An 18,874-nucleotide genomic window follows, 5' to 3' on the forward strand; every position below is an offset into this window, starting at 1 on the left:
AGCTCATAAAATAAAATATTTTTTGTGTTTACACTCACTCTTTCAAATAGATGCAAGTAAAACACAGCAGAAAATAAATAAAGTCAAAACCTCAGCGGTCCTGTTGCTCTATTTTCACCTGTAAAGCAGGAGTGGGGCAGGCGGAGGTTTACCCTGGTGCAGGTGTGCCACGGTCAGTGGAAGAATCCGCGAGTTTCTCTGTGAGTTTCCCATTACGTCGTAGCTACTCGGTGCTTGTTGGAAGTTTAGGGGTTTTTTCGCTGTAAAAAGAAGTTTTCTTCCCACGCACAGCGGACACTAATGTTTTTGTCACTTTTTATGGAATCAAACTCAAAGTAAGGTCAGTACTTCCACGCTTTAAACGCTGCACGCTCATACTCTCTCCCACACTCGATATGTGATCCATTGTTGATCTGCACACAGCTGTTGTCACTAACGTCGCACTCGCTTACGTCACTGTCATGAGACATTCTCGCAAAAAAATCATGGTTTTAGTAACGCAGTAACGCAGCGTTCCTACGGGAAAGTAACGGTAATCTAATTACCGTTTTTGCAATAGTAATCCCTTACTTTACTCGTTACTTGAAAAAAGTAATTGGATTACAGTAACGCGTTACTGCCCATCTCTGATTACAACTAACAAAAAACCAAATTTGCACTCAAAACAGGTGCAGGTATAAATATTTCAATGAAAACACAAACCCCGTCTGTTAATACGAGGCTCCTCTTACTTTACATCTAAAGAGTAAAACACTATAAATCCATAACAGAGTAAAAAGAGATGGATTTTGGATGCTACGAGGCAACAGCTGAAGACTCCTTCATCCTACTCTTTTAATCATGGTTATAGTTACAGTGAAGACAAACATAATAAAATTTTAAAGACAATATCCTGTAATTAGATTGCGACTGCTGCTAAGAGCATCGCACGGGTATCTAGGAATCAACCTCTGAAGTGTCTGACTGCCTGTTGTAATTGAAATGAAATAAACTAAGAGGCTGCAGCTGTTCTTAATTAAAGCTGGTGGAGTTTAGGAAGGTCAGCAAAAAATGAATCTTTAAAAAGGTTGAAAGCAACATTCAAGACGAAATACAACAAGCAGAGATTTGTTTGGGGCAATGAAATAAAGCTGCAGGTAAAAACATTATATATACAATCTGCAGGTGTAGTTTTATTAGATGGAGATGAAATCAGATTTGAAGTAAATAAAAAGTGTTGCTTTGTTTTTCAGAACAATTGTTTTTTTGCAAAATATCGTGATATTAAAAATGGAGACATACTCCATTACAAAAAGAGATTACACTGTAAACTGTTGGAAGGATCCATGAACAGTTTCCAGTGACTGAAATATTGGTTTGAAAAATTAAATTAGAAAAGTTGTACGACTGCTGAAGAGCATCGGTTTAAACCGAGGAAACACTTAATGAGCTTAACTGGAGGCCACAAAGCTCTCTAATGTTATTTGCTGCTTTGAACAGGGCCCGAGTTATGTTGTTACAGTAATAACTTCCAGAGACGCTCTTAAACAGCACATTTGTATCTAATTCAGTGTGACCGGGACTATAGAATTAAAGGAATGAATGATGAACTTACAGGTCTTGGCCCTTCCTGTCAGGGCTTCGCTGGATCCGGTCGAGTAGGAGGCGATGACCTTGACGCTGTACTCGGTACCGCTCAGCAGGTTAACGATCAGCATGGTGTTCACATCCTCCCCCACAAAGGTTTCCAGGGCTTGTCCAGGGGCTGCAGGGTGCGGCGGGATAATGGAGGAGACACGTCAAGGATGAGTAGACGGTCAGTGAAGCAGAAGGAGAACAAAGGAACACCTTCAGAGGTCATCATTAGCTTCAGCTGCAGCATAAAATATCAGTTTTCCTCTCACATTCCTCTATACTGTTAAAACTGACAGCTGTGAGAAGTGCAGCAGGTCCGGGATATTTTCATTTGTTCCTAACATAATCCTATTTTGACAAAACCCAACAAAAAAGAGATGAGAACCAGGTAACAGCTGAATAAAGCTCAGGTATTTTACTCCACCTGAGATCAGTCCCGCAGACTGCTGAGTTTAAATCTCAGCTTTACAACAGAAAAATATGCTAACAGCCTTCTATAAAAAACGTTTGGGTCTCTTCTCTGAATGCAAAGACTGTGCGTGAGGGTGAAACTTTAAATTGTTCCGAGCCTTACACTGGGTTAGTGGTGCGGCTCAGATGCTAGCAGCTGCAGTTAGCTGTCTGCCTTCACTTTCACTCATCTGTCACTGAACTCGGTTTCTCGACCACGTTGTGGTTTTGGAGCTATTTAAAGGATTTTACTGCAAACATATTCGGTACACTGTGTGGGTAATTGTACTAAAAACCAGTCCGAGTCCTCCAGCGTTGGTGAGGAAGTAAGACCAACATCCTTTTTTGATCCTTCCTCTGAGGTAAAGTTTGGCATTTTAAGTGTCAGTGACAGTTTCAAATGTGCACTTCAGCACTGGATTACATTTTTATCCCTGGTGGTTTGTTACAGTAAGAAACTCCTTCAGCATGCCTGCCCCCATCCATCAGCATTTCTGTCTTTTAGTTTTTATCCACATATTTATGAAATTGACAAAATTATAGAATTATGGTTTGCAAACATTTCTTAAAACTGTCTGGACTCGATGGGACTTAAACTGTAATATTTGAAATGAGCTAAAAGAGAGATTAGGGAGAAATAATTGGTATTGTTTAAATTACCAGTTAGAGGCTGGTAGATGACCCTGTAGCCCATTGTGGGCGACGGTGGAACATCCCAGCTGATCTTGAAGCGATTGTACCATTCCTCTGAGACACGCAGGTTCCTGGGAGCTAAGAGAGGAACTGAGAAGCAGAGAGGGACGAGAAAAGACAGATTATATGTATGCAAAGTGTTAACAAATATTAACCCTTTAAAGCCGGTCAGAGCAGCACGCTCCGTTTTGCGTAACTATTTTTAAATCCCGGTAGCTCTGCAACCACGTGAGCTAGCGCAATAATTTTTTTTGCATATGAAACCGGAGGAGTTGTACTTGCATCTGATGCCATCAGCTTGTCCTCGGTCACAGTTCCCTTCCACATACAGCTTTGCAAAAACTGCATAAAAAGCGCTTGTAGCAACAAAAACATAATATTACAGAAACAGCTTTGCCGATCCGATCAGCTGTTTGTAACACTTCCTACATCCATCAGCGCGAACTATCGCATGTCCGCCATGACCTGCCCGAAACCGGAAGTGACGTCATTTTGCGGAAATGTAGTTTTTTACCATCAGCGCCTCATGAGCCTATACTGGTGTTTTTAAAAGTTATATTTGACTTTGTGACTTCCTGTGTCGTTTCTGGGATGCTTAGGACTCATATTGCACTGCTGGAAATAGTTTATTTTGATGCACATGCTGCTTTTTTTTGCAAATTTGCATGATAATATTTATTTTCGTTTTTCCTGCAGTGTACAAAAATTGGTGTATTTCAAAAATAAAACTATGAAGACACTTAAAATAAATTTCCTGTGGTGGGAAACTATTTTGTGCAACTTTTTTGTATTTACAGTTTTGAGGGATAAGCCTCTTAAATTTCTCTAACTACAAATATATGTTAAAAAAACAAAAACGATTTTCAAATTTTTTTGTAGTTTATTGCACATTTTTGCAATTTATGTAATTACTATGCACTTAATGCAGACATATTATTAAAATATAATGGTCGTATTGATGTATATCAACTTGAAATGCTCCCAAAAATGGCTCCACAGCATGTGAAAATATAATATAAGCTCTGGCGGGCTTGGTTTTAATGGTAGGTCTTAAAGGGTTAAGGAACAAATATCGATATAAGCAAATATTTGGGCATTTTATGTGTGAGTGTCTGGAGTCAAAACAGGGAAAAAACTATAAAAGCAGAGTGAGAGAGAAAGATGGTGAAGCAGAAAAATCATTAACAAAGAGAACAGAGAAAAAACATGAAAGGGAAAGAAGAGAAGTCGGCTGTATACCAACAAACTGAAGCCACAGTTTAAATCGAAATAAGGTAAATCCAGCAGAAGCAAAAGTACTGAATATATTCCTCAGTACAGAATGATTAGAATGAGCTTTAATAATGAGACAGGAAGTACAGAGAGGAACTGCAAGGGCAGACGCCGAGTTGACAAAAGGAAGATAATGACGAGTCAAAAAAGGCCTAAAAGTTTGATAACGCCTAATAAAATTTCAACTGTCGGCACAGCAGAAAAGTAAAGTCTCCCCACTGTTACAGAGTGTACAGTCGAATTAATCTGCCAGAGTGATATTAAAACCAGAGGACTTATCACTGGCTCGACAGCTGGGACACGTCCTTTGAAATGGCCGAATGGAATAATACGAATCTTAAAATAAAGTGCTTTCTTTGAGGAACGTGTGCTTTTCGAGCCGTCTGTACATTCACATACATTTATGACCTCCGTGCAGCCTCCTCTGCTCTCCCACAGCCGTGATAGATTCCAGATCGCCGTGGTTAATGGGAAGCTGTGAGACTTTTCGGGTGGAAATCCCAGAGTGAATCTGCTGGCTGTTGAGTTGCACATTTGAAATGCTAAAAACCTCCCATCACTCTCCCTGAGCTGCAGCCGTCTCACCATTACTGCAACTGAACCCTCCAAATTATGCCGGCTCTTCTGCCTCATTTTCCCTCTTCACCTTCCCGGCCGTTCACCATTAAAAAGCTAATCATGCTCTCTGCAAGAAAGCCGTACTCCCCCCACACCGCCGGTATCTGCTGCACCCTCATATGTTCAAATCCCTCTGTTATACCCGCCTCTTCGGTCGTATTATCTATTTTCACTGTGCCCTTCCTGGTCCTGAGAAAATTACCATCATCCTCTGAACTCCGTCTGCATTTCCTCCCACTATGTCTTCGCCCTTCAGGCCTGAGGGTAATGAGAATCTGGAGATTTAATGAAACTTTCAGAGTAAAAAAATGCTTTTTTGGGTGCTGAGGATCTAAGGTACTAATTCTGCATGCAGACGTCGTACTGGTTCCTCCATTGTACTCTGTGCATCTATCATCTAACAGTTGTTGAGATGACATCAAGTCCCCAAGCTGCTGCCCACTTTTTTAGTTCCTGTGGGAAATTAAAGCATTTTTACACAGCAGAGCATTAAGTCTTCCAAGACAACAGCCAACAATTTAATTGAGCAGCAAAATGTTATTCTTGAGTCTCGGTTAGAAAACGAGGAAAATGATCTAATTACAAACCCAATTCTAAAAAAAACTGTGGAAAAGTCAGCAAAAGCAGAATGCAATCGTGTATAAATCTCATAAATCTATATTTGATTCACCCTCCAACACAGAACTCAGAGATCAACAATATTTTTAAATATTAGATCAGTTTTAATCGGATGACAGCAGAAAATCTCAAAAACAGCTGAGAGACGGAGAGAGTAAAGAAACTGTTTTTGGAATCTGAAGGAATCTCTGTCTGCAGGAAACAGCAAAAATCAGTCTACGTGACTTTGGGGCTCCTTTACAAACTGGCATGATTCTGTCATGGAAACCACGGCATCACTGCAGGTTAAAGCTCGGTCACATGAAGAAGCTGTATGGAAACATGACCCAGAAACACCACCTCCTTCTTTTTGGACTGGGACAAAGTGGAAAGCTCTTTATTTCTGTTCTGAAGTTTGCATGTTTGATGGCAAAGGAACGCATGGATGTCTATGGAAGTGGCAGCTTGAACATCTGGAAAAGCACCATCAGTGCTGAAAGGCGTGCTCGGGTTTCAGAGCAACATCCAGGGGAGACTTTGCATTTCTCAGCAAGCCAATGCCCAACTGAAACATTTGGAGCATCAAACAAAAACTTTTATGAACACAACTCTAAAATGTTGAAGAACTAGAATTTTCTATCAGCCAACAACGGGACAACATTCCTCTCCAGTCCAGAAACGTCTCTCCTCGGTTCCCAGACGTTTCCAGGCTGTCACACGGGGATAAACCTGACTCTGTCCCATTTTTCAAAGTAAATCGAAATATTAAAGCACTAAAAACATCTATTTTTGCTTGAGTGTTGTTATTTTTTCAAATTTAAATGCATGTTTACTTGAACTACCCAGATGTTTACAGATGGCTCCTAACAGCGTCACGAGCCACTGACTTAATCTTTTTGAGGAGAGACAAACTCTGTGATGCAGACTGTGGGATGCAGCGTTCTGGAGAAACCACTCGTCCACGGTGCTACAGGAGTAACTGTCTGCTTCTTTTTCTCCAACAGCCACACGAGCCAACAGGAAGGGTAACAAGCACCGAGGGACCAGCACTGGTTCAAAATGAAGCACCTTTTGAAGGTGTCATCTTTAAAAGCGTGGTTCTATCTGACTGGTCATCAACTGTTGACTAAATGATGTTACAGAAAAAGAGAATCATGCTGGAATTACCAACTTTACTCGTCACCTGACAAACACACTGTTGTCTGGCTGTGTTTGAAATCAGCTAAGTTGCTGTGGGAGGCTCAGTCAGTGCAGGCATCCTGCACCAGCGTTGATGTTTAACAGGCTGCGAATGCTTAGACCGCCGCATCGCCGCCACAGTAAACACGTCCGCTTCTCTGTGATGTCAGCAGCTTCTGACAAAACAACACTGTGTGATGTTCTGTTAATGAGAAGACCTGAAACCACCTCGTTTGAAAAGATAAGCAGGACTCTTCTAGTCTGAAGGTATTTTTCCAAATAAAATGAACTGCAGACTGTGATTCTGCTGCTTTACAATCTTTGCTTTTTAGTGCTTCTTACAGATTCGAAGCTGCTTCAAAATCCAAATCGCACAAATTAAAACACCCTGCTGTCTCTTAAATTCATTCCTCATTCATTCCTCGTCACAACATATTCCACACCGAGGCTATGAAAGTCAATTATCTTCTAATTCTCGGTCTTAAATCTCTTTGCCATCAAGTTGGTAGTGACTTTTCTATCACATTATATTTGTTTCCCCGCCGGCCTCTCTGTATTACCCCCCACGTCTCTCTCTGATTGGCCCATCCTTCAGTGGATCAAACGCAGCTTAATCTGCCTCTTCTGCCACATTATCTATCTTCAGTTTGGGGCTAAAAACCCAATCATCCTCTCTGCATTCCCTGTCATGCCTCCCTCGGCGTTCGCCCCATCCCTCATAGGTTCAAATCCCAAGATTACACGGGCGCCGTTTGTCACATCATCTATCTCCACCTTAAAAAACGCAATCATCCCCCCTCCTCTCTCTCTGCAATCCCCGTCATTCTTCCCCAGGTGATCGTCTCATCCCTCACTACCTAACAGGAGCCATTCATCATCAGCGGGTGTCGCAGGCTCGTCGCTTAAAAAGCGGAGAACGTCGTTAGCGTCTGCTAATGTGTGTAACGCGTCGCACGGGGGAGACATGATGGGACGGAGCGGAAAGATGAACGACTTAAATTTAGAGTTTCCTCCACGCTAAAAGTGGAGTGTTTGTTCTGTAATGCACTTGGCGGCAGAGAAAATCATTAGCCTCTGCTGCACTCGCAGCGGCGCTCTGTCATATTTAACAAAAGAGGAAAAGATGCTTCCCGCATATTTCTGTCTTCAGCTCCACAGTAAAGCAAATGGATGCTGAGCACTGAGCGGCCGCCGTCTCTTTTCCTTCCTGGGAAACTGTCTCAGGTGTAATGAGCTGCAGAGATCTCCGGGGTTGGGTTAGGGAGAAAGTACGTCTTCCTATTTTTCATCTAAATACTTGTTAATGAAGGCAAAGTTGCAACGAAAAGCAAAACTGGAAGCGCACACCTAATTTCTAATAAAGGTTCGGCTCCAGTATTTTGAATCTAGCACTGACAGAGACTTTTCTATCTTGTTACATATTTCATCAAATCAATCAACGTTTTATCTTGTGCAGTGATTTAAACTTTACAATATAATTGAACCCTCTCTTTGCCCGTGTTGGCAGGAAGAAAAACGCCCCCTCAATCATTCAGCTTCCGGCAACATTTTCTTGAGCGTCCTGAACAAGATGAATGGCGAACACTTTGCTGCTCGGCTTAAATTGTTGTGTTTGTTTCACAGTAATGAGACTTTAAGAAAGCGACAGCCGCTGTGGGCAGAAATGCATCTCTCATCCTCAACTCACCCACAACAGATTCTCCCTCTCAGGAGGCACAAACACCCGAGACACCAGCACCTCGTTATGGGTCCCATTAGCAAACTTTTCCCAATCAGTGAAGTCGTTTCCACGTTTGATCCTGAAAATGCTCACTTTTTTGCACCCTTGTGGTTGTGAACATGACATTGACATTTCCACTATCTTTTAATTGCAAACCACAGCGCTGCTTTGTTCTGGCCTGTCTCCTGGTCCTCGCTGACCCTCAACACCTCCAGGATTGGAGGATTTTCTATCTCCCAGAATCTTTTTGGCCTTTCAGATCCAAACTTTGCTTCATGTACTTGGTTTGAATTATGCTGAACTGATTGTTTGTTAAAAGAGACGTATGATTATGATTTTATGAATATATATGGCTTTCTTCAATGAGTTATCTGTTGGCATAATTAAATCATTATATACTGAAACTTAGTGTAATATTAGAACATGCTGAGATGGACAGCAGATGTACAGGACAACACATTTTCTGTCCTTCTTTGTTTTCTGTGTGATTTATACCACTGAGCCGTTTATTTTTTAAAGCCTGGCCATTGTTGAAGTGTGCAACAGCTTTGCTGGCCCGCAGTGAAAAGCCTTCTGTGTTATTAAACTGGAGAGTCGGGACCGAGCTAAATGGAGACTGGAGCACGAGGTCAACATTCACCACACTGGAGATCCAGGAGCCACCAGGAGCAGCAACAGCACGACTTGAAGGAAGCAACATAATCCTGAGAGCTGTTCATACATCACCAAAGACGGCATCGTACCCCAACTACTGACTATTCTTCAAATGATGTATCTTTATCCAAACCATGATACATGTAAACATAACCAACCAAAAGAAAGAGAAACTAAAAATGAAACCAGGTCCTAAAACAACAACAACAAAACGTGATGGCACAGTGAGGACAGACGGTCTTCTGCAGAGCTCATCTTTTTAATCTGTGGTGGCAAAGAAACTTTAAAGTCAGGATGACACAGGCTAGTCGAACACGTGCTTTGTTGCCTTTACTCTGGATTCACTTTAGCTTCACATATTTAATCATTTAATATTCGAAGCATATCCTGCCACTGTCATACTCACAACATAACATCCACAGATTTTGAGGGCATTTCTCTGTTAGTTTTCGCTTGAGATGTTTCCACTTTTCAAAGAGGACAAAAAGGAATAATAACGATAAATAAACAGAGGGTGAAAGAGGAATCCTGAAAACTGCCACTGAATGTAGAAATCAACCTCTATCAGATCAACAGGGAAGAGATCATCGTGGAAAACAAGCACCTTCACCTTTCTTCATCCCGTTCTTGCCTTTGTTCACTTTCATCCTTCTTCCTGTCTGCTCTGTCATGACAAGATTTTCCCGGCACAAATCCAATAATACTTTAGTCTGTCTACAGCAGCAGGACTGTGCCGGAGATCAGAGCGCAAAGATGCCAGAGAGTGTCGGAGGGTCACAAGTGTGGCACTCTGATCCACAGCAGCTTCTCAGCTCTACTTTCAAACCCCAGCCGAGGCTATTTGTCCAACTATAACAAACTACTCCTACAGTCAGCTGGGAGGACAACATGAAGTTTCTCCTCCATGTGTTTCTTCTTTTTCTACACTATGCCAGTATTTTTAGACACAAGAAGCTGAACAAATGTGAGTACAACTGGCTTAGAAGATCAGATATGATACAAATAACTTGCTGAATGAATAAATAAGCATAAAAAAGAAAGAATAAAATGGTAAATGGACTGGTTCTAATAATAACAACAATAATAATGATGATACAGCTCTTTTTGACTGAACACTCAAAGAGCTAAATGATATTAAGAGGTTCCACAATGTTCTGTCCCTTCTAGGTTACATATTTGTTTTCCAGTGTGGTTATTCTTCACGTCTGACCACTTGCTGCTGTCCTTCAAAAGTCTGTGTCTCAAACTGACAGTCAAATCACAACAGCAGTCACCACACGGTGCTTCATATTGTACAGCAAAGACCCCACAACAGTGCAGAGAAAACCCCAACAATCAAACAATTCCCTATGAGCAAGCACTTGGTGACAGTGGGAAGGAAGAAACCTGATCAGAGCCAGGCTGAGGGGAGGAGCATGTGCTGGGATTTGTTCTCCAGACTCAAACGTTAGAGCAGGACTTCCTGTAAACCAAACCATCCATCCTGTAAACAGCGTAGAGATGCAGAGATGCATCAAAAAAAGTCTTTCTTCTTGTATCGCTGTTTCCTGGTCTAATTTGTATGCTTGTGTTAGACAGCAGATAAGTTGGTGTCAAGTGGAACTCCAGCTCTGCTCTGAGGTCCTGATCACAGGTTAATGATAAAACACGATACTGCAGACGACTTAAAAAGAGCAGAGAGTGAAGAAAAGAAAGTGAAAGAAACAAAAGTCAAGCGAACTCAGCATCAATATGACTCACGCGTCCGTCCCGTCGCGGCGGCTGCCGGTCCGTCTCCCTCGGGGTAAACAGGAGTGATGGAGACTTTGTACTCTGTGTCTGACAGCAGAGGCTGCAGAACCAGGCTGTTCTGACCAGTGGGCACTGTTCTCTGTAAGCACAGAAAGACCAGTCAGGACAGTTTTGAAAGACAAGCAAAGCCGTTAATGTTTGACTTTAACATTTAGACATTTCCCCATCCTCAGTCTGTCTGCACTGATGTGACATTTCACCTCCCAAAGTTCAGCTGCCAGTCAAACAGAGAAACTGCACTCTGACGTTTTCTTGTTTCTAATCTCGATAGTTTCCACAGCTCATCGTCCAGTTTTGCTTTGTAATATTAAACGTGTGGACTTTTGTAGCTGCTTCTTAATCATGTTGCACCACATACGCTCACTGCAGGATCACTTCATGTAGATCAGATGTAACAGCAGGATAACGTGGCTGCCGAGGTTTCTCGATTTAACAGGACCTCGAGTTTGCTTTAAAAAAAAATAGGAAAATGATGTTTCTGCAAACCCAAAAAACTTGTGCATGTCTTCAGTGATTTGATTATAATTTGTGTCCACATGCAGAGATACGTTTGCGTCTAAATGATTGTTTCTTTGATCATTCTCATTACCCTCCCTCTTCCTTCACAGCATGATCGAGGTGACAGACTGCGACTGAGAACGTCTTCAAGCATTCTGCATTCTTCCCTCTGTTTGTTGATGTTTTTGGTAGCATTTCTGTATCTGCATTCAGTCTTTAAACGCACTCTGAAAACTTTTGAATGAATTATGATAAAACGCTGCAGGGACGTCGAGGAGCCGCGTTAACAATTCATCACAGCTTCGTCCACTGAGGTCATCAAGGTCAACCTGAAGATTTATTGGTCGAAAACTGACATAACATGTTGTGTTTATTGTCAACATTTAGGAAGTACCATATAGATTTAAATGATCATGTCACATTTGACCTCTGACCTCTCCTTCAAAGTCTGATCTGAAGGTCAAATGATAATGTTGCAGGTTTTGTGACAGGAACAAGTTTCCATGGGAGACTTTTTAACTGTAATTGACTAATTTCATTATAACTTTACTGTGTTTACATTAGCAGGTCATATGTGTTTAAAATTAAATCAAATTCATTTGTTTTTTTTAATTAAAATCAAACCAGTTTTTGTTTCTTTTTCGCTTGATCTTCAGTCCAACAGCTCACCGCTGGGTTTGTTGGTCTCTCTGACTCCCGTCTCCCTTTTTTGTGCTTTGTGTATTTTTTATTGTTAATATTTTATTATCATTTTTTATTTTCCATTCTTTGAACTCCTGTCTCATGTGTTGGCTTCCTCTGAGCCATGGATTTAGAGTCTAACAAGGGCGGATTTAAAAATGAGTTAACAAAGAGAATTAAGATTTCTAAAGCACGAGCTAGCAAAAAAATAGCATTAGCCTTTTTAATAGAGGTGAAGGAGGGAGAGTGGCTGCAGTGGACTGCGAGGTTTCAAAGTGCTGCAGAGGTTAATTGTGTCCAGGTGTCCTCCTCACCTGTGGGCGAGCTGAGTCTTTTATTAAAACTGATGATCTCACACTGAAGACAATCTAATCTCCTTCTTTACCCCGTGGACATCTTTCCTCGCTCTTCATCTCTGCTTCTCTCGATTTCTCTGCTGTTGTTTGTCTCACCACATCTGCTGTTCATAAATTATACTTATATGGTGACTTATATTATTTATTTTTGTTTTTGTTCTTTGAATCCGAAACCCAGTGGAGCTCTCTTTGTTTTTATTCTCCAAAACCTCTGGCTCATTTCCCCTCCGCTCATCTTAAAGTATCACCTTCTCTTCCACACTCTTCCCCCTTCTGTTATTAAACTCTATGATACACATATATATATTTTATGTATGATGACAGTAATTTCCAACAAAATCCAATTGGAGCAAACTGAAAAGGATGGCGTCGTCTGGTTGTGGCAACATAATAAAAGAAAATCTTGACAAATTCAAGTGGCTCCTCACATTCTATTGGTTAGAAAGAAGCCAAATCTTCTCTCAGTAAACTGAACATATTATATCAGCCGAGCCTTATGATACAGTTAAGAAACACTCGTCTGTTATTTGATCTGCATAAAGCATGCTGTGAATGCTCTAAGTGGCTCTGTGAAGGGAAATGTTTGTATTTTACATATGATTGAACACAGAGCTCATCTCGCTCCAGGTAACCAGAGCTATTGTTGTATTGTGCGTAGGAGAAATCTTTAAAGGTTGAGCTCTCTCTGCTGTCTGTCTGCTGGGCCAGTTTGCATTCTGAGCATGTAGAGTCTGGCCCGACTCCATTCGCAAAACTTCCACTTTCTAAAAAAACAGAAAGAAATTCTTATATGTGTCAGTCAGAGCAGCACTGTGGGCCTTAACAAATCAATTTCAGCCCAGCCTGATGAAAAAGGCAGCAAGTCTCTAAACTGTCACAGTGTCACACAGTTGGAATAAACCACCTCCAGCTGCACTCCCTTTTTTACTCCAACCTCTTTATGAGACCGCGTTTGCATTTACAAAGTATTTATGTGATCCAGAAACACAATCTTGTTTTGACAGAGGCTCCACGCAGGTCTGGAATATTAAGTTTGATCCACCTTCGCTGGAACAACCAGGCTTAAAGGTAAACTGCAGGGTAGACAGTCAAACACACAGCTGACAGAGTCAGAGTGCGATGACACAAGAAGAGCTGTACAGACAAAACGCCAAAGCAGAAACAAGACTTCAGACCAGAACAACTGGAACCAACAAAAAAAATCAGAAAGACTACTACGAAGAATATTTTGGTCAATATTGAGATTACAGAACAATTATTGACCTAAAACCGAAATATAAATACATAAATACTAGGGCTGCAACAATACACAAAATTCACGGTTCGGTTCGATACTTTGGTGTCACAGTTCGATATTTTTTCGATACAAAAAAAAATGTTCATGCCTTTTTAATTTGTCATTTATTAAAATTATAAATATATATTTTAACTCAAAAGTACAGTTTTTAAATTTAATGTTGCTGAAACAACAAAGTAATAAAAATTAATTCATCTATCTGATGGAGAAATCACTCATCTTTGGAAAAGAGAGTTTATTACAGAGAAATGGCTCTTTCAAAATAAAAGCTCTACTATACGCTTCTTCTGGGCTATATTCTCAGCAGCGTATTAAACATATCAGGTCCCCATAAGGAGAATCCTGTGCTAACGGCTGTCTAAATGACTCGGGTAAAGTTTGTAGCATGCGTGCTTGTTGTTTTTGTCTGCTTCCACTTGTCTTTGCACGAGGATGATGTCGGAGTAAACGTGCAGTCATATTCGTTGTGTTCCCACTAGTGCTGTCAGCGTTAATCTCGTTAAAACGACATTAACGCCATAACGCGGCAAATCTCCGTTAACGAGTTACCGTGGATCGCCCCGTGCGTGGGGCTGGACGGCGTCAACACCTTAACAAGCTAACTACGCTAACGCAGTAGTTCCCACCAATTGAGCATTGTGGCACATCCGACATACTGTTTTACTTTTGTCCATGACTCGCTTACCTTCAGGGTCATACGTCACATGAAAATCAAAATAGGTCCAAAGGCCAGATCTGAATGAGGGTGGGGGAGGTTCAATTTCGGGTAGCGTTGAAGCAGTTGCCATGTTGCAACGAGCTCTCAACACAGACAGCATCGTCAGAAGAAAAGTTGATAAAATAAATAAAAAATTTTGTATTGTTCGATACATATGCGTACCGAACCGAAAGCACTGTATCGAACGTGTTGCACCCCTAATAAATACATAAACACACCACAGCCAGTCAGTGTGACAAAACTAATGAATAATGTTGAACTGTCAGTAATCTTGTTTAAATCATTTTTATGATAAATCCAAATAGTCGCCCTAGATCCAAGTGGGGACGCATCCCTTATGTTGCCAACCAAGCGGGAACCTCCAGGGGCTGAAAACTGAAGCTGAGAAAAAAAACTATCCATACCTGCAGTTCCTTTAGTGGCCACTTGGGGAAAAATGCTCATAAACTCTGGTGTTAACATGCCTAGCTTTGCAGTAGTGGTCGACATCACTGACGATGTTAAAGAAGAAACACCTTTAATCTTAGATGAGGACTTTGAGCTCAGGTCAAGTCATAAGAAGCCTTCAGTTTATTACAGGACATTTTTGACAGCTGGTAGCTGCTGGACGCACAAATCCTCCAGGATTTGTGACTTTGGAGAAAAAAAAAAAAGAAAAAAAAAAAGAAAAATAATATATATATATATATATATATATATATATATATATATATATATATATATATATATAAAAGACACTTACTGTTAAATATCAGAAACAGACCTAACATTAACAAAAAACAAATAGATAGAGAACTGGAAGTGGATCAGACACACTAAATGAGGAGTTAGGGGACAGACATTTCTGCTGAATGATGCCAAAGATCACAGTTTGGATTTCTCCCTCATGAAACCACACTTATGGTGCTTAAACCTAAATGGCTTCCATTAGCTAAAACCGGCAATTGAGACATGGCTCAAAGATCAGAAATTAAAGCTTTAGTGCAAAACACTGTATTTATTGATTATTTTCTAATAGCTGTGAGTGTCACACACAGACAGTTACAGTTTTTTAAGAAAAAGATCCCTTAAACTTTTTAATCCCCAGTTTTTAACCTCCTGGAACAAGAATCTGCTCCCGAGCAGCGAGAGCCAGAACCCTGCACACGGTGGAATTGCTCTTGATGCCCGGCAGCTTTGGTTTATTGGACGCTGAATGAAGCGGCACAGGGACATAATGGAGCTTCAATGAGTTGAGCATCACAGCTGCCTGTGGACAGATGGCTTCAGAGTTGAGTCACGCCATGGCTACGGTGTAGACACCATCATCTGGTACGGCAGTGACACAGCCATCTGAATGAACCGAACCATTAACTTCTAGATTCATAAGCTTGTAGAGACCTAAGCACTGAGAAATGTTTCATTTATTCGTGCATTAATTTTCTAGTACAAGTCTAGCAAGAAAGAACCAGACCAGGTTAGAGGTTGTAACCCAAAAAGTACGGATTGGAAATGTTCCTGTCAGACTGCACAGGTGCACCACAAACACAATCATACCTGCTAATTACAGCTAAGTAACAGACTAATAACACGCTAGCATTTCACTCCCTGATGTCTGTATCTGACAGCAGGCCACACAGTGTTTGTCAGATGAAAAAAGCTTCATAAGGCACCAACAGACTCAGTGGCTTCAGTCAGAGGAGGCGAGCTCTGATTGCCTACAGTTCCCCGTGTCAGGAAATTGGGCATTTTGATGTGGGAGGCACTGGGGACAGACTGACTTGTGGAGTCCGTCTGAAGGACACCTGGCTTCTTAATACCTCTGTGCTGGCTTCATGCTTCTGCCCAGGAGGTCAAAATTTGACGATAACAATGGAAATGCAGATATTTCTATCAGCCAGAGAAGAACAGGACAAAAACTAAGACATAACCACTCGATAATTAAATAATATAAATAATTCAAAAGTTGCAAAAAGGCCAAGGAAGTCTGATTTCTGGCTTTTCTTTGCTGCGTGTTCCTGTGATGCAGAGCGTTCTGTAATCGTGTTACAAAACCACTAATGTCCACAATTTAATTACATATAATATGATTTGTTGCTGCTGCAGATCTAACATGCTGACTACACGTTAGCTCTTTAGGACAAGATTCCACCAGTGAAGATGAAGTGGGATGAGCCACATATCAATAACACGTGAATGAGACGCGCTCCTTCGGTGGCGCGTTGCCCTGCTTTGGCAGCCGAGAACCACAGAGTGAAACTTTGAACAAAGCAGGTGTTTTTTTCTCCCCCCACAGCAGATAGACATCTAAATAGTTATTGAGCGCAGCACTTGGTGATTCATAACCTGACCGGATTGCCAAACAGAGGCCACAGCTGTTCGTGCTTTGATAAGAGATCTCATTTAACAAGCCGCCGGTGCGAGCAGCTGGTGGCTCTTTATTGTCAGGATGAAAAGGCTGAAGCGGGACCTGTGTCCAGAGTGGGCCTCTGGTGCGGTGGCAGCACAACCAGCACACAACAACACACACCAGTGAAGTCAAAAGTCACAGGAAGATGAGACGGTTCTGGAGATATTTGACACGCGTTAACCTGGCAAAGGGAACACCCGACCACTTAGGATTACAAAGAACCTTGGAAGCCATGCTCTACATTTATTAACACCAAAGAGACAATTATTACAGAATAAATGTGATTTGCACAAATGTGAAAGAAAACAATGAGAGCATGAAAAAGAAAAAAGTGTTTGTGATGCATGTAAAGGTGTGTGTGTGTGTGTGAGCAGAGTTTAAAGACAGGAAATCTGGGAGTTTGTCTTTAATTAGGATTCAAAGCAGCTTTTATCATGAAAACTAATCACACTGTAAACATGACATGTCTGCCTTCTAACGGGGACTTTTAGTCAAAACTCTCCTCATCACCGAGAACCAGACAGACGTCTTAGTTGAGCAGGAACCGTGAAGTTTGACCCTGATTACCGAGGACAACTATCTTTTAAAGCACACCCCCTCCCCTGGAATATTCCACATTCAGGTTTCCCACATGCACGTGTTGTTGGTAAAATCACAGTGTCGAGAGGTTTTTTTGCACCATCCAGCTCCTGCGTCCTTCCTGTGTGGCAGGAGTGCAGAAAGCATCAATGCCCTTTTCCCCCTTTGATTAAATTGCCATTTAAGTGGAACTGGACAAAAACCAAGCTGGGATTTTGAGCCTGTGCTCAGTGTTGGTCCAACATCCTGACGGGTTGCATGAGTCACTCTGTAGGCATGAAAGCAAGTTCTGGCAATAAAAGTCACAGTTTCCAGGGTTAAGGTAGAGACCCGGAGCCAGAACCTGTGAGCGAACTTTCATATTTTGTTATTAAAAATAATATTTGGCTCCCTTTGGACATTTTCGGCACGCGGGGCCACGATTGTACCCCATTATTGATGTATTGTCACGCACGCCTGTGGCATATTTTTGCACGAGTGTTGTTTTCTATAAAAGCCTTCTCTCTCTGCTCATTACTGCAGAAGCTGCCAGGCTCTCTCTACCTTACTGAAAAAAAGAAAAACTCTTTGAAGGCCTGCCACTGTTTTCATCATCATTATCCTCTTCCTGCTCTCGTCTCTGCCCCTTAACTAGACTCTGAAGGCCTGCCATCAACTTCAGTAGCACTGACTTTCTCTCCAAGGAGGACTTCTAATCTGAGGGCCTGCCATTGTCTTCATCAATAATCTCCCACCCTCCTCCTGTTGAAGACTGATGCTCTTTTGTCTGTTCCATTGTATGAATTTGTAGGAGTTTGACTTTCAGAGCATAAAATTTGAAGAGTATTCAAAGAAATCACACAAACGTGACTTAGTAAAGTTTACGGCTGGAAATGTTCTGCAAATTAAACTTCTGCAAATTGGTGATGTGGTCGTGATGGCTGCCACAAGGGATTTCCATTTATTTTAAATGAGAGGGGAAGGCTCTATCAGCATGGAAAACACATCGCTGTCAGTTCCCTGTTGTTTTTAGGTGGTGTTTGTGTGCTGGGGCTGATTGTTTGTTGACTTTATTAATGTGCGGCTCCTATAGGCTAAGATAGTGTTGCTGAGTGTTGATGCTGGGAATGAAAAGCAGGCATTGCTGAAGACCGTTCAAATGAGCATCAGACCTGGAGGTAATTATTATGAAATGAAGTGTCTCTCTCTGTCTTACCGTCTCTGCTGCTCGGTCTCCCCTCGCACTGATGTAGCTCAGTCGATAATGTCGAGCATTTCTGGGGTCGACGGGCTGCCAGGACACCCGCATGCTGAACGTAGTTTCTTCATCGATCTTCATGCTTCTCACCCCGTACCGAGGAGCTGAAGGGTTGGACAGAGAAACTCTGGCTGCAGATCAGTGACTCAAAGATTAACTCAGTGAAGCATGAAGCTGTCACAGCCTATCACAGAAAGCGATGGTATCAAAATGTCATCATTCTGGCATTTAATTTGCTCAGATTTTCATATCACATCAGTGTCTTCGGAATATCGAAACGTTCCTTCGGAGAACATATCGGAACAACGCACCCTCCCTCTGATAATATAGAAACAGGTTTACAGACGCTATCAGTGAAACAGGAGGAGCAAACTTCTTATCTGATTTACCGTTTCAGAATTTTGATCTTATAACATCAGCATTTATAGCGCCACTTACACGCTCGAATTTTTGGAAACTTTTTTCCCAGTGCTGCCATTTCAACACAAAACCACAAAGAGTGTTCTCACATGAGTCCTAATATTATGATCT

The 18,874-nt window shown here is 41.6% G+C and overlaps 1 protein-coding gene across 8 annotated transcripts in view; it reads right to left on the reverse strand.

Annotated features, from left to right (window-relative positions):
* col14a1b (collagen, type XIV, alpha 1b) overlaps positions 1 to 18,874 on the reverse strand; it is a 175,294-nt gene that overhangs the window by 69,123 nt on the left and 87,297 nt on the right. For all 8 annotated transcript variants that reach the window (XR_014909437.1, XM_085397011.1, XM_085397007.1 and 5 more), the window contains 4 exons: positions 18,302 to 18,447; positions 10,538 to 10,667; positions 2,725 to 2,847; positions 1,595 to 1,744 (listed from right to left, as the gene is read on the reverse strand). Coding sequence is in view for 7 of the 8 variants with exons in the window: in XM_085397011.1 (XP_085253137.1) it covers positions 1,595 to 1,744; positions 2,725 to 2,847; positions 10,538 to 10,667; positions 18,302 to 18,447 (549 nt within the window). In the remaining variant the exon portion in view is untranslated. The remainder of the gene's footprint in view (positions 1 to 1,594; positions 1,745 to 2,724; positions 2,848 to 10,537; positions 10,668 to 18,301; positions 18,448 to 18,874) is intronic.

This window comes from Rhamphochromis longiceps, linkage group LG22 (assembly GCF_057381845.1).
Source record: "Rhamphochromis longiceps isolate RC_006_pf linkage group LG22, R_longiceps_female_GT1.1, whole genome shotgun sequence".
NCBI lineage: Eukaryota > Metazoa > Chordata > Actinopteri > Cichliformes > Cichlidae > Rhamphochromis > Rhamphochromis longiceps.